The sequence below is a fragment of the Poeciliopsis prolifica genome, unplaced genomic scaffold (genome assembly GCF_027474105.1).
Source record: "Poeciliopsis prolifica strain line A6 unplaced genomic scaffold, Auburn_PproV2 SCAFFOLD077, whole genome shotgun sequence".
In the NCBI taxonomy this organism is placed as follows: domain Eukaryota; kingdom Metazoa; phylum Chordata; class Actinopteri; order Cyprinodontiformes; family Poeciliidae; genus Poeciliopsis; species Poeciliopsis prolifica.
In genome coordinates, this window is record NW_026562452.1 from 182,208 (window position 1) to 198,304 (window position 16,097).

Sequence of the window (16,097 nt, forward strand, 5' to 3'; positions counted from 1 at the left end):
CACGGCACTCCCACTGCACTCCCTTTGTACACTTCTTTGTATGCCTGCACTCTACTTCTCCACTGTTACCTCTGACATGGCCTGACCAGTGGTCTTCTTTCTCATAACTTCATTGGTATTTCCTTATTTGAAAGTTGCTTTGGATAAAAGTTATGGCAACAGAGTAAATACTTGCAATACAGTTCCGTAAACTATTCATGTTTTACTTAAAATGTCAAGAAGTCTTTTCTTGGTCAAGGGTCCTCAAGGTGAGTAGTGGTATTCTCTTTTTTTCTGGAGGGGCCAAAATAATTTTCTATATTTTTTACATTATATGTTGAAAATAGTCTATAGGTGTATATTTTTTTAGGTCAAATCACTTTGTCTCTGTTCCCTTTGTCTATCTTTAAATCTGTGAAAAGTAAGAAAAAAATGGAACGCACCAGCACACAAGAAAGAAATTTAAAATTAAGTTTGAAAAATCAGTGATTCAATAACAAGAAAGATCCTTCCCCAGTATCAGCTAAGAAAGTTCTATTGTTCATCTGCTTTTTTTTCTTTGTTTGTTTTGGGGGAGGGATAGGGTTTGGTTGGCATAGCATTCTTTTCCCGTCTACCTTAGAATAAGGAAACCAGGCAGCTGAAAGGATCTGAATTGTTTTGACAAGGGCAGAATCATCCCTTCATCGTCTACAAACGATCATGGATGCACACATTGACACCTAAAGGTAATTGAGACAAAACAATTTGGTCGGTGGAGTACCCAGAGAGAATCCATGCATGCACCGAGAGAACATGCAGGATCGCTAGCGTTTGAACCAACAGAGTGACCAACTAGTTATCTTGGTAGCACAAAAACAAACTATTAAAATAAGCTTTAAGTAAAGCAGAGAACATTTGATAAAGTTTTAAAAATAAATGACCAAAAATAGGAGGAGGTTTATAATTTTTACCCAATATAAAGGATTTTATAAGTGCACTCAATAAAACACTGCATCACTTATGAGAGATAAGAAAATATTCAAACTAATCCCAATCTGCATTTTTCAAATGCTGATTTACTTTTAAATTGCGGAGACTATTTCAATTATAATCTAACACTGTCTGATTTATAAACAAATGCCAAAGGATCAGATTCAACCAAAGCTAAATCGCTAGATAATAAGAGAAAGATCTTGCGTTAACACTGTGTTAACACTAGCGATAACGAGGAATTCTTGGTCATTTTTTTTCCCCGGAAAAGAAAAAATAAAATCGTTTCTGACGCTGTCATGACTCGTGGAGGTGTGGCTTTGCGGGGAGTGTCTCTGCTCAGCCAGTCGTACGCCAGAGCTGAGGTCAGTGGGCGTGGCCTCTGTCTCCACATCATCCTGACCCAGCTGCTGCACGCTTTTGTTCAAACTCTGAAGTCAGTCAGTGTGGAGCAGAGGTGCTCCTTCAAGCCTCTTAACTAATGTGCGTAGAAGATGCTGAGGAAGACGTTACAGCTTAAAGTTACAGCAGCGCCGGAGGAGGAATATTAGTGATCGTTTTTACTTTTGTTTTGTTTCGAACGTATGAAGTTTGAAGAGTGCCTTGGATAAAACAGCTGGAATCGTGAAGGAAGCTGGTTGGTTTCCCTCAAATCACTTCTCTGTTGGACTATGACAGCTAAAATACACAGACTCTAAAGATTTTTTTTCTTTTTGTTGGCCAAAAAAAGGGGGGGTGGGGGAGATTAGGCTTATATGCTTAACCCCCAACTTCTTCGCTGGATCTCTATGGAGAGCATACGCCGTCTGCTCTCACGCAACCCCTGGAGTCGTGAACGTTGAATCCACCGACTTGGAGAGCGGAAAACGACACATTTAACCGCATTTGAATGCCTGTGCAAGGAGTTTGCTGGTTTTTGTGCTGCAGGCAGGGCTTCAGTTTGCTGGGACGGGACTATGGGGAGAAAGAGGAGGAAGAGTCGTTTGAGTTGCGCAACAAGGAGGACTTGACTCCCAATGGAAGGGTAAAAAAAAAAAAAAAAAAAACACCACCCGCTCTTTTAATACTAAATGTGCATGAGTGATGAACACTTTTTATTGCTTGTTATTTCTGGCACTTAGAGATATTTGAACTTATTAGCCGGCTGGAAATTTATTATTCTTATAAAATTTACTGGAATTTTAAAGTGTGATAAGACATTTAGCTTTTTGTCTTTATATTATCACATGTGTTGGCACTTCCAGGGAGCCCAGACTCATTATTTTTATCCAACTTAATTTTTAATAAAAATGACAAAGCATTTTCAGAAAAAAGATATAAATTGTTGCTAGTTTGTGTGTCCAATCAGTGTATTTTTGGTACATAGGTACATGTCATGAGGTGGTTACTAGTATCTGTCACTGTTCTTGTGTCTTTTGAGATTATAGAAAAAGAAGCCTTGTGCATACAGTAAAGTTCTCCTCCCCCGCTTATTTGCTGAGCTCTGCTTGTCAGCTGGCTAAAAGGGGGCTTCACTTACTTTCAAAGACAAATTTGGCTGACTGTAGGTTTGACAAGCAACCATGTAGTCTGTTCTACTTCTTGTTACTCTAAAGAAAAAACAGCAAGGAATGATAATAGTGTGCACAAAAAGAATGTGAACACCAGAGTAATTGGTGGTCTCTAAATTTTTTTATGTTTATTTTAAGCATCAAAGTAAAATTAGATCAGTGTTTGCACTACTGTTTTTACAACAGTCATACAAACTCCACAACACTAGTGCAATATTGTGATGAAATGTGCATTCATCACAATATTACATCACAATACACATTTTTGGCACATTTCTTATCACGATGACACAACCAGTGGGGGTTGAGATTTAGTATCTTGAACATAAAGATTTAACATCACATGTGCTCATATAAGACAATAAAAGTGCATTCAGATGGCCAGTAATATTCTTGGTTAGTGAAGCATATAATGTTTTGAACTATATTAACCTTCCAAACATGCATTAAAATAGTCCTCTGTGACATATCAGCAAATTGCAATTATGTATTTTGTGCAGCATAATTTTTTAAAATCAAGTTCAAGACATCTTTAGAAATTTATTCAAACCACGTTTGACAAGTACTGTACTCAAAACAGAGCATGACATTTTTTTTTTTTGTCCCAAGCATTCAACGTCACTACTTCTAATGTTTCACTCTGATATGAGAATATAGAAGTTTAACTGCTAGCTCTTAAATCTGGCACACTGGTCGGCTCTCCCTATGTGCTCTTTATGTTTTGCTAGAGTAAAAAAAAAAAAAAACTGTTGCTGCTCAGTTTGACGTTCAGGTTTGCACGGTCTCCAAAGCTTGTGCAACATTGAGCAATCGGACTCGCACATGCTCTGATGCAAGCTATAAAACTGTGAGAGTTGAACTGAGCTTGTGTGCTTGGCCTCCATCCGCTCAGTTGCAAGTAAGACTACGGCCTTGTCTCCTCTCTGTAATGCTAGTCATCTGATCAGGCACAGAGAGTTCAGCATTGTCCGTCCACTTGTGAGGGCCATTGTTGCCTTGCAGTGAGGTTGCCTCTTTCTGTATGTATCTGTTTATGTACAGTGCTTTAGACAAATACACCATCAAGTATTTGTTGAGATTTTGTGCATTAGTACTTATTTTTTTCTCACCCTTTTAATATATGCTTCCTACTACTTCTCAGTGTCACCGTAAAGCAAATCAGATATATAAATATAGAGTCAGTTATTTTCTGGGCAGACTGTAAGTATTTACTGCTGTGATGACGCCTCAATAAGCATATCCTACCTTTCTGTTTATTGGCCTCTTTGTGTGCTTGCAACCAGCAGCACAGCACTACAGCTATTTGCATGAAAACGTTTGAGGGAGATAAGTTTACAGAGTTATTGGCTCAACAGAAGTCTTGACTGCACCAGCAACTCTTAGATAAGAGCAACATCTGTTGATTAGCGAGGTGTTGTTGGTGTGTAGCCCACCTCATTGTCCTTTTAGCCTGCCATCTGGCTGGCTGTTGGTGGTTGGAGGAATCTAAACTGTGCCTCATATCTGGAATCAATACGAGATCCTTTCAGGATGTCTAAGTGGAGATGACTTCCTCATTTTGACTGTAATTTTCCCAGATCTCATTAAAATGCAACCTCAGCTCCTCGCAAAAGCATTGGTTTAATGTTTGTTGGATTGAAGACGGGTTGGTTGAGAACAGTGGCTACTAAATGACTGAGCTTAGACAGATTTCTGAACTTAAACAGAGTGATGCTTGACTTGATTTGGTGTACAGCTTTTTTGTTACTCAAAATGAAATAGTTATTTGACTTTCAGGAGATAATTTAATGATTAGGTAACATTCAGGACTATCAAAATATGTTTGAACTATTGATTTCAGTCTTATGAGACAATTATTTCAAAAATAGCGGCGAAACAAGCATGTCACTCATACAATGCTAGAAGTTTCTGTAGGTAAATTTATTGTAATTGCACTCAGTTGATACCAATTAAAAAACACATTTAGGTTAAATTCAAGTTTTTTTTTTTCTAGTGGTATGTGAAAGACACTGTTCAGCTCTCAGCTGGACAAGGTCCAAACTTGCTGACAATGGTAATACTCTTTTATAGGCACTCATCTCAAATTTATGAGCCTTTTCTTTGTCTTTTGATTGCCCTGTGTTACCTACTCGATCAGACCCCCCACATTGATTTATGGTTGGAAAGATTCATGAATATAAATTGACTTACCATGAAAGATAAAATACTTATCTTCATGATGGATCTCTTTGTCTTCTGTCATGTGATGTATTCCATAAATTTGATTATGATACTTCTTAATGGAAAGAACCACTTTAGCATAAGAACTGAAGCTGTTTTGTCTAGTTATTAAAAGCAGCAAGATATTTGTTTGAGCTGCAAACCTTATGATAAATAAATTGCTATGGGAGTTACTCATTTTTAAATTTTGGATGCTTTTGGTGATTTGATCAATTTAGGAAAATCCTGTTTTTCTTTGCTTTGTGTAGCTGGTACATATTATAATACTGTGTCAAGATCCAACACTTTCCCAATAATCAGATAGGCTCCCAATGATAATAGACTTGCATGTCATGAATTGTTGCTCTTCATTTTCTTTTAGTGGTATGGACAGAGTGAATGCTTGTCATACAAAGTTAATGTTGCTGTAATGTAAATGTCTTCTCTTCCCATGTGTCCTGTCAGAACATTCCATTTTGCAAACACATGTGGGCAGTAGGTAAAGTTTTGCCTTTCACTTTCAGTCAAAAGCATCCTGAGGTGAGTGAATCATCTGAACAGAGTAGAAAGAAGTAATGGGATGTTATTGATCCTTTCTGGGATATTTGTGTTCCAGCTTTGGCAGTTCTGGAGCAGTGGAGGTCATGGGGGGTATAGATGAGTTATTTGACACTAAAATGGTGACATTTTCTAACGTTTCCAAAACATCAGTGGTAATGTGGTGAATCTGCTGATCAGATTGTCTATGTATTTTTCTGTTGCGGGATGTCTTCCTGTTGCATTGAAATGAAAGGAAGATGAACAGCAGTTTGATGAGGGTAATCGAGCTACATTTTCAAGCAGCATGTTGCTCTTCATTTTGGTGTCAAGTTGGTGTCCTTGTGTGTGTGTGTTGTTCCTCTGCCTTCACAACACCAAAATAGTCAGTTTTGTAGGCTTTTCCCCAGGATTGACCACACTGACCCACAAAACTGGTGGAGTCTCTCCTCTCTAGACTTTCAATATCCTTACCGCAAGTGACTTTGTTTGCCAACATGCTGCCAGGGGGATGTCATGATCAGTGGCATTTCGAGTACCAAGGTCATATATGCCAGTTTTCTTCCCTCTCTGGGTATGGAACAATGAGTCAAAGATGATTCATGTGAAATTTTGCTCCCTAAGAGTAAAAGGCCATGTCATAACCTTTTCCTCTTGATGTTTACAGTTCTCATTCAAAGAAGCAGCTCCGCAGCAGCTGCCCAAACAGTCCCACTGAGCTGAATGCTTCCACTGTTTGGGCAGCTTGACACTTGGTTTTGGACACGGCATCTATCATTCACTTTTCTTTCCATGTTTGAAACTCCTTTGCTCAGTTCTATGTAACGTTTAGTCACGTTCACCAGTAAACTACTACCGCTCAGTGTGTTGGCCTTGGCAGTTGTGATTGCGGACTGGAACTCCGCCGCACATCTTGTTTTTGGTGCAGTCCAGCTTTTGAGGAAGAGTGGATCCCGTTAACCATCAAAACTGCCCTCTGCCTTCAGAGGTGTCATGGTAGGCTGGTTTATATTTGCTTTCCGTTGCATCTCTGCCTCACCACCTCTAGGCCACACATCTGGTCTTCAGGCTGACACTAGCAGAGCCCAAGCATTTCCTACCGGTTACTCAGCCTCCCAGGAGAACTAAAGGGAAAGAGAAAGAGAGCAAAAGAGTAGACTGTGGAAAGCAAGAGCGGAAGTAAGCCACAAAATGAACACATCAGGGCATCTTTCCCTCTTTTCCTTTACGCTCTGCTCTAGTCTGGGGTGATTCATCCTCTGCTCATCCAAAAAGGAGATTTTTTTTGCATCTTTTTAAAAAAATTTTGTAAAGGCTCTACATCGCACGCTATCTTTGTTCCTCATCCCACAGCACATTAAGTCTGTTGGACATGTTTTGTGAGGGCTGGCTCAAAAAAATCACTGTATTATTGATGATGTACTCTGTTTATATACTGAAATTCCAGCTTGGCTGTCCCTGATGTTATTCATTTTGATTTGTTGTTTTTGGTTGCTCTATCAAGTTCTGTTCTCTGTGGCTGTGGGCTTGACTCAATCATCTTACTGTATGGCAACAAGCAGGAGAAGAGGATTACAGTCTATCTTCCATTCATAAGTCACTTACTAACAGTGTTCAGTTGTCCTTGCTTATCTGGTTTGCCATTTACAATACCACCTTTTAGTTAAACATTAGTGAAATGTCATTATCTATTTCCTAATCATTTCCTCATTTGCCCCAGAAACCATTAGTCTTTAAAAGTATATGAAGATTCAATACCAGCTTCTAAAACTGCAATATATGTTTACGTTGTTATTTTTGAAGGACCCAAAATGAAGCAGTAGAAGGTTTTTGTGGTGAAATAGCTAAACTTAGGAGAGTTTGCCCAGTAGTAAAGTGTGGTGTGTGAACTGTGAGGGGCCCAGATCTGACCTGGATAATGTTTCAGGTAGGCCTGGGTTGTGCCGTGGCAGCCGCAGGAGCTGGCTCAAGGCTGTGGTTTGCAGAGACAACAAGTCAGGCCATGGGGACACACAGCATTGCCTTGCACACCGGGGAATCGGTCCAAACTACACTGGCTGGCTCTGATGTCTGATGGGGTTTTCCAAGGTCAGGTTGAAACTACAGGAGCTGAATCACTGTGAATAGAAAGATCCTCTCCTATATTCTGCTGAGTGAAGGAGAAGATAGAACAATGTATTTCATTGTTCAAACAATAAAATATGTATACATTTTTTATGTTTGGCAGTATAATGCTGTTTAGACAGATGACCTGCCAAATTTAGAGTTCAATTAGCATTGACTTCTCAGAATGAGTTTATGGAGTTTAGAATAAATGGCCTCCTTTCTGATATTTGGCCTGTGATGCAGAGCTTGATTTCACTTATTAGAGTACCAGTAAGTTCAATAAGTGCTGTTAATATAGAGACGATTCAGGGGTCTCTTAAAAACATTAAGGCATTTGTTTCTGTTACATTCTTTTGACAGAGGTTATTTTTAGCTAAATGTTCCGAGAGAAATGGCCAGTCTGAATTAAAGCATTCTGGGGTGTGAAGATTGGGGAGCATGCAATCGTAGCACAAAAGACCCCTCTGTTCTTAGCTCTTACACTAAATTAGCCTGTTTTGCATGCCATATTTCTCTTCACAAGCATACCACTTGGAAGTGTAAGCCAAGCATTACAGGAGCAGTGGAGCTACGTGCTTAGATTGCCAGGAACAACTGCGTGAGCTGCTGTAGCATGGACTCTGAAGGCAAACCACTTAGGGATCTGTCCAACATGTGAATAGTTCCAAGTACAGACTATGACTTCTATTGCATGATATATTTACATGGGTTTTTTTCTCTCTTCTTTTTACAGACTCCAACTGAGGTGACCGTTTCTCAGCCTACTTGTGCAACCAATGGAACAAATGGGTAAGAAAAGGGAAACAATTCCTTCCAAAAAAATTTCAGAAGTAATAGTTTCCTCTTTTTGCTTGTATACTTCCCCTGAACTACTCGGGGGATTTCAACATTTATCCAGAGCTTGGCCCATTTGTCAGTACTTCATTTTTCACTTCCTCCACTGCATTTCATGAGGTATATTTATGATATAGATAAATTTGTCACTTGTGTGTCAATTTGATTCTACACAATAATGATTTAGCTTTGTTTTTTCAGACTTCCATATTCATAAAGTCAATCACCTTAAGAATTGAAAGACTATAGGCCCAAAGACTATAAAGGTACTTTGTACCTTTAAAGGTAGTGCTAGATTTCCAGAGGTTGTGCTAGATTTCTTGATCTGATATTTTGACTATGTTTTGCATGCCAAAACATAAAATCATATTAATTCTGACAATATATTTTTACTTGTCAATTTTTAAAGTTATAATAATAACATTCAATAATATTTAATCTCCATTCACTTTAATTCATATTCTATCCAAATAAGCTGAACAAAAAGTCCACATTGTGCTGTCACACTTCCAGTAGATGAATACATGGAAAGCTTTCTCTGTAGTGACAAAAATTACTGACTGTGGCTCAAATAATTACACATAAACAATGGAATTAAATGATTCCACTTAAAATACGAAAGCTTTGCCTGCTGTGGCCTGAACGCAGTCTCAAAACTTCAACCTGGTCTGCATGGAGCTGAATTATATGCCTGCTTGTGTGTGATCAAGAGGGGTCTTTCTGCAGAGGGCTTGTTGTCATGAGGTCTTGAACTTTTGCCTTGGACTGATGATTTCTCATGGGGGGTTTTGATGTTGTTTTGAAGTTTGAATCTGCACTCTGCTGCCACACTGAAGACTGAATTACAAGCTGCACCCCAGCCAACGTTTTAACATCAGGGAATATGTCTCCAATTGAACCGATTAAAGATGGAAAATATTTGGTTAACGTGACCTCTGCATTCATCTAACAAATAACTCTGTCCCTTAAAAAATAGTTTATTCCTTGTGACCTTTCTTACATATCGGGTTCTAATGTGAAGTGCATGAAAGAAATCCACAATACAACCGAGGTAGGAAGACCTATTAAGTATTATTATATTCCACGAATAAAAAGCAATGGTTGAACAAAGCCATAAGGAGTCCATTTTATCATATGTGGAGGACTAGGCAAACATATGGACCAGGATGCTCTGGTGAGATGAGACAACAGACTTTCTGACTAGTGTGAAGAAAAGCAAAAGTTACACTGAGGTTCACCTGCCAGGAGGGCACAAACAAATGGTTCAGGGAATACAAAAGCATATTAAAATGTTAGAATTGTTCAGTCAGATTCGAAATCCAAAATACTAGCAAAATGTATTGAATTTTGTGATGGTATCAAGATAAAGCTTGATACAAATTTTTTGACAACACTAGCTGTGAAAAAGAGCAATTCATGGATGACTTGAGGGACATATTTTTTGTCTGTGGTCTCGGACAGTGATGTACTTGACTTTTGCGCTTCTGCATCTCTGGCATCATGCCCTTATCCCTGCTCCATCTTCCACATTTAGTCCCCACTGTACATCCGCTGACTTACTGGCAATGAGTCATTGAGCCTGACGTGTAAAACTATCACACGCCACAAATGAACAGACAGGGGTCTGCAACGACTCCCAACAAAAATCGGGCCGCCTCAGGAAATGGCTTGGTGGAAACATTTAGCCGGAGTCAGACAGGACATGCTGTGTATCAAGGCTTGAAGAGAAAAAACATGTGAAAAGAAAAAGAAAAGTGAAGATGATGTGACTCAGTCCAGTCCCATTAGCACTCCCTGTGGAGGAGTGGCTTGGATGTGTGTCATTTCTAGAGTATCCCTAGAGTATAGTGGCAGTGGCCTTGGGCAAAAGCATAATTAACTGGTTTTGAAGGGAGTGTGTTAAAAGCCTGGCTATAATGATCACACCTAGTGGAGTGGAGAGGTTAGAGAACGTATCACTTGGTCATTACCTGACCAAAAGGAGAACACACCCAGACGTTCAGCTGCATGAAGGAAGTGTCAAGTAAAGCCATGATAGGCCTGAACTTTGTAATGAAACAAGTGGTGCCACATTCATTTATTTTAGTCCTGTTTGACAGGCAGGGCAGGGTATAGTTTTACTTTTGTAAAACTAATCATGGGTGACACGTAAAAGGTGGGGATATTATATTGAAAATAACTCGATTTGACTTACAAACTGATATTGTTCTTTGTTGTAGAATAAAACGCATCAAAAATTAGTTTGATATACTCAACAAATTATGTTGGTACATGAACAAGTCATGTAAAATCTCCTGGTTTGTTTTTACATCAGCGACAAAATCCCAAATATGAGCATGAGCATCTCTACATTAATAATAGAATGTTATCCTTTTAGATTTTTTAATAGGTTTTATTGCTGCAGCTAATCCTTGTTATCATAGGTTAGTGTTCTATTTTTGTCTGACCAGAGCTACTTTAAATAACAGGCCTTATCAAAGAATGTTTATCACAACTTCTAACATGTTGACTGTGACAATATTTGCCCTAATCCAAAAAGGTTGAATTTATTTTCAAATCAGTCCTTTTGTACAGTGCCAATCCCCTACAAAGGTCAAGACACAAATCCAGTTCATGTTTTGTTATCTGTAACATAATTTAGTCTAAATTAATAGGATGTAATAGAAATCCATGTTAAACAAGTTCAAACAAGTCTTGTCCATTTCAATTTATTCAACTCGCTAACTATTTCAGTACAGATTTGTTTAATTTAATTGAGATCAATGCATTTTATTTCAATTTAGTCCAGCCCTACCTCTTCTTAAGCCAGCCCAAACCATCACGGTCAAGTCCAATTCGGTTCTGTCCAATCCTAATTCCAATTCATTCTAACAGCTTAGTCAAATCCCAAATTAGCCTAGTCCAAACCTGCTCAGGTAAACTCACTTTTCAACCAGTCAACTTCAGTCGAGATCAGTCCTGCCAAAACATTATATTCCTGATAACTCCAGGCACATCTAGTCCAACTCCATCCAAACCAACACTGTCTGTTTCAACTAATTATAGTTGGAACAGACAGTTAGCAAAAATTGTCTAAGGAAACCAGCAGACATTTTTATATATATGAATGGAAACGAAACACTACGAGCAGAATCTGATCATGGAAATTCTGTTTTTCTTTTTCCATCTTCTTTGTGTTTTGTTCTGAAATGGCAAACAAACTGAAATGGTGTGCTCACAGAGAGCTTTTTTAAAGTTTGGGTGATTGTCTTGTTCTGGTAGCTGGTACACACTTTGTTTTTGGACTTTGCTCACATTCAGATTGTCTTTCACCATCACAACTTTTATTCTAACATCTACCACTTCACCTGCACCTTAATCTCAAGTTCCATCTCATGGCTTGGCAAAGGCAGAGTACTAACTGTACCCTGATGAAAAGTCTGAAGACTGTCTTGATTTTCTTGTTCGGTGTGCTATGGTTTGGTAGATGGTTTTAATTAGATGCCTCATAGTTTTTGCATAAAACAATTGTTTGCCTAGAAATTATAGTGTGAATTTCTAGTTTTTTTTTTTTTTTATGTACAACTTAATGTTGATCGTACTTATGGTATCTATAATATACAGAATAGAGGTTTTTATTTCCCTTCTCTAACGTAAAATCTATTGCTGACAGCACACACTTCTGGACTCACAAACTCAGACTTCCTGTCACACACCCCTCTGCCTCTGGTCTCAAAACATGACTTTTTTTTCTTTCTACCCTTCTCCCTTCTCTGCAGGGTCCAGAATTTCTTGGCAGTGGTCTTAAGTAAACAGTGTATTTTTAGCTGGGAGGTCGTATAGGCCCACTCTTAATCACCACATTCCCATTTTCCCACCAGCCCAGTTTCAGGCAGGGGCTTATTTGGCTAGCCCCTGCCCTGCTGAGGGAAGAGAAAGTGAATGGCTAGGGAAAGAGATGTATCTTTTCCAAGATAATGATTTTAATCCAAAACACACTGGATTAAGATAAATTTGTCTGGAGTTAGTCATTTATCCTTGACAGTGTTTTTTTCTAACACAGCAAATCTTCCTGATTACAATTTATTAGGATTTTATATGAGAGGCCAGCACAAAGTAGAACATAAATGTGAAGTGATAGAAAAAGCATCAATGGTTTTCAGATATTTTTTCAGAAATAAAAAACTCAAGAATAGGTTAAGTATTAATTTTCAGTCTCTTATATTGTGATACCTTGAAGTAAAATTCAGTTCAAGAAAGTTCTTTCAGAAATCACATAATGGATACATGTGTGTCGGTTTACAATGTCAGTATAAATTGACATTAAATATCTTCTGTGAAGCCCTGAAAGGTTTGCTGGAGAACAGTGGTGAACAAACAGCATCTTGAGGACCAAGGGATACAGCAAACAGACCTGGGATGATTTGAAATTCAAAGCAGAGACCTGTTAGAAACAATATAGCAATCCTTTAGCATCTGTAGGAACACTGTTCCGTCAGTCATCAAAAAACAGAGCATGACCCAGATGCAGGTTTTTCCAGGTATGGCCATTCACTTAAGTTTATAGGATGCCAAGGGGCCGATGGCAACTCTGGAGAAGCTTCAGAGATCCACAGATCAGATCAGAGAATTTGTTGACAGGACATGATTAGTATGGGCCCCAAATATCACGTGGAAGAAGCTGCTTTGGTTAGATAAGACCAAAACAAAACATTTGGCCTACTTGCCACATATGTTGTGTATGAAGCTAATAGAGTAAGTCATGTGAAGCACATGATCAGCATGATGTTGCTGGTCGCTGTTCTTCAATCAGGACAAGGAAGTGACATGGAGGGAAGATGGAACTAAACACAAAACAATCCTGGAATAAAGCTTGTTGGAAGCTGCAAATAACTAGAGATTGAGGCAAATGTTCACTGTCCAACAAGACAATAACCCTAAACAGATCAGACCTACAATCCTAAAAGGAAATGTAAAATTATTTCAAAGCATATTCATGTGTAAAAATGGTGCAGTCATATGACAATGATTGGTAAGAGCTAGAAACCCTTTCAAGTATTCTCCACATGCAACCAGACTATAGTTGGAGAGCTTGAAAAATGTTTTAAACATAGAAAAAAACATTATTTTTCAAATGTATGAAACATGCCCCAAAAGACTTCTAGAAGATTTGTGACTTTTTACTTTATATAAAAGCTCAATTAAATACATTGCTGTCTGTGGTATCAACATGAGGAAATGTGGGAAAGCTCAACGTAGAATAAATATTTTTTCAATGATCTAGATGTAAATATATGTATGTGGTTTACAGACATTCCTTTAGTTTATCTGAGCATCATAAATTTCCGCAGCTCCGCATGCTGTTGCATTTAAAAATGCTCTGCTCTGCATGCTGGGACATGTTTCAACTGCGGTCACTGTGGCCCGAGAGCAAGGGCGGCACTTTTCTAACTTTAATTAATGTCACTGGACTGGACTGAAATCAATTACTCATCACTTCTGAAGCTACTGCCAGATTGAGGGTCACAAACTCATTGGCTTATGCATATTGCTAAGTTTAAAGTCTGTCCCTACTGCTGATGCTGATGTCACCATTACAAAGTGTGCTGGCGGTGAAATGTCTGCTGTTAATCTTGTCATTAGGTGTGATGACCTATTTGGAATATGTGGTTAAAGCCTGTGTGGTTGCTTTGATCCAATCCAATACTTTTTGGGCAAGTGCATTGATCTGCTAGTTAGAACCAGGAAGAGTTCATGAAATACAGATAGCAGTTTATTTATTTATTTATTTTTTCAAATTATACAGCTACAACAAAAAATTTGTTGTCGTTTTTCTTCTTTAAACCAACTATAAACTGTTAATTTGGCCTGTTTTATTTGATTCTTCCAGCTGATTGATTCAATCGAAAATGCTGAGTTTTGAAGAGTGACTGTACAACAACAAACAGCTGCAAAGCATCGACACCATCTAAAACTCATGACCCAGTTACTCACCAAAATCTGGAACTATTGCTGCTAATTTCATGTTGTCAACCTCATCACCACAGAGGGGGGAGTGAGAATTTGTGAGACTTCTGATGAGGACAGCTTGACAGTCACAACCTGTTCCCTTATGAGCTTAGCTGCTAACGTGATTACCGATATTTGATATAATATGAGGTACAGACAAAAAACATTCTCAAGTTATAAACTACATCTAGGATTTACTTCCTGTACTAATTTCACTTCCAAATGTAATAAAACATTGGTCCTATATGTTCTGAATTTCTGACTTTCTGAAAACCTATTTGACTTTTATTATCTTCTTGAATTTAGACATGCAAAGTGTTAAAGTAAAACATTTAATTTAACTTGTTCATTTTATCCTAAGCTATACCAAGTTTAAAGTTTGAACCCTTTTCCTGTATGTCACTGGACATTTTTAAATTAACCCCTCTGCTTTACGGAATAGGCAAATAGTTACTATTACTAGTTATTTTATTGTAACATTTTACTGATAAATCTGCTGTATAATCCGAATTATAGCTTTATAATCTTTTCATTTTTAGCGAGATAGATCTAATTCCAAGTATTGCTTTTATTATCTTTAAAGGTACAAGCACGTGCTAAGATGTTTGCTGTACCACCCTAGCTATAACCCTCACCCCTGAGAAAGTACCGTGCTGACACGGTACTTTCTTACTGTGTCAACACATCGACACGGTAACAAAGTATTGAGTAAATGCAAAATAGCTCACAAAGGAGAAGAAGTGAAAAAGCTATCCATTCTGGTCCGATGTAAAATTATTTACTTTCCTCATTAAACTACTAAATAACTTTGATTTAACCCTTTTTTTTTTTTTTTTTTTTGGAAAGCTGAGTTCAGTTGAACTGTCCACACCCAGGCCTAATTACTGCCAGGCCTGTAGAATAAGAAATTCTTTACATGAAACCTGTCTGACAACATGACGTAGCCCAAAAGATCATAAAAAGCAATGCATAGTTTCCTAATCTATAGAAATTACCTAGCAAAATTCACTGACGTCAGTCAGTCTGAAAAGGGTTGCAAAGTATCTTCCAAGGCCTTGAGTCTCCACGGTGGGATCTTATACTCCAGTAGTAAAACCATGAAAGTGTTATGTGCTTCCCAAAATTACTCCAAAAGGACATTTATGAGTCATGCAAAATATTCCAAAGAAAATTAGACCAAGAAGTTTAGATACTCGGTGTTCATAATTTTAACGATAAATAAGAAGCTGGGCGGAAAAGTCCATGCATGTGCAAAAAATACACTTTTGAATAGGAACAAATCACTCTCCCACATTTGCCCCAAGACATTTCAATGATCTCCAAGACTTTTAGTAAAGTATTTCTGAGACTGGTGAGATAAAAATAGAAATTAGAAAGATGTCTGCCTTGTTAAAGCTTGCGTAAACCACAGGACTGCAAGAGTAGAGCATCATACTAGCAATCACACATGGTGGTTGTTTGATGGTCAACAATTCTGATCTTTAGCAGAAAGTCCTGTGAAGAATTTTAGTTGATCAGCCTGTGACCTTGACCTTTGAAATTATACATTTAAATATGATCCACATGAATTTGGCATGACTTTAAAAACCCTGTTCTCGCTTGCAAATCCTCCATTGTAGCAGAAACATAACAATTCTGTTGCAAACACATACATATCATCTGTACTTGCTGGTCTCTGTACACACCTGCAGGCGACCCAAATTACCATGTTGACATGCCGACAGGTACCGTAATCAGTAATGCCTCAAGTCAGAGGGTGGTTCCAAATCCATAGCAGAAAAACATGGTTTGATTATGAGCAAAACAGCTATAAAACTTATTTTAAAGAAATACAGCAAGGATAACTCTGCTGCTTTTTATTCTACCCTCATAGGTGAGCAGGATTTAAAAATTACATTGATATTCTGCAACTTTCTTCTTTCTCTTTTCTTC

General features: G+C 38.1%; 1 protein-coding gene across 2 annotated transcripts in view; it reads left to right on the forward strand.

The window, feature by feature from the left end:
* The first annotated feature begins 1,334 nt into the window (after window positions 1-1,334).
* plekhh3 (pleckstrin homology, MyTH4 and FERM domain containing H3) overlaps window positions 1,335-16,097 on the forward strand; it is a 38,683-nt gene continuing 23,920 nt past the window's right edge. Inside the window, exons 1-3 of one of the 2 annotated variants that reach the window (XM_055021555.1) lie at window positions 1,335-1,588; window positions 1,682-1,975; window positions 8,077-8,132. In XM_055021555.1, the coding sequence (XP_054877530.1) occupies window positions 1,841-1,975; window positions 8,077-8,132 (191 nt within the window). In that variant the 5' untranslated portion in view covers window positions 1,335-1,588; window positions 1,682-1,840. Of the gene's footprint in view, window positions 1,976-8,076; window positions 8,133-16,097 lie in introns of both variants that reach the window. The other variant, XM_055021554.1, reaches the window with a different exon arrangement.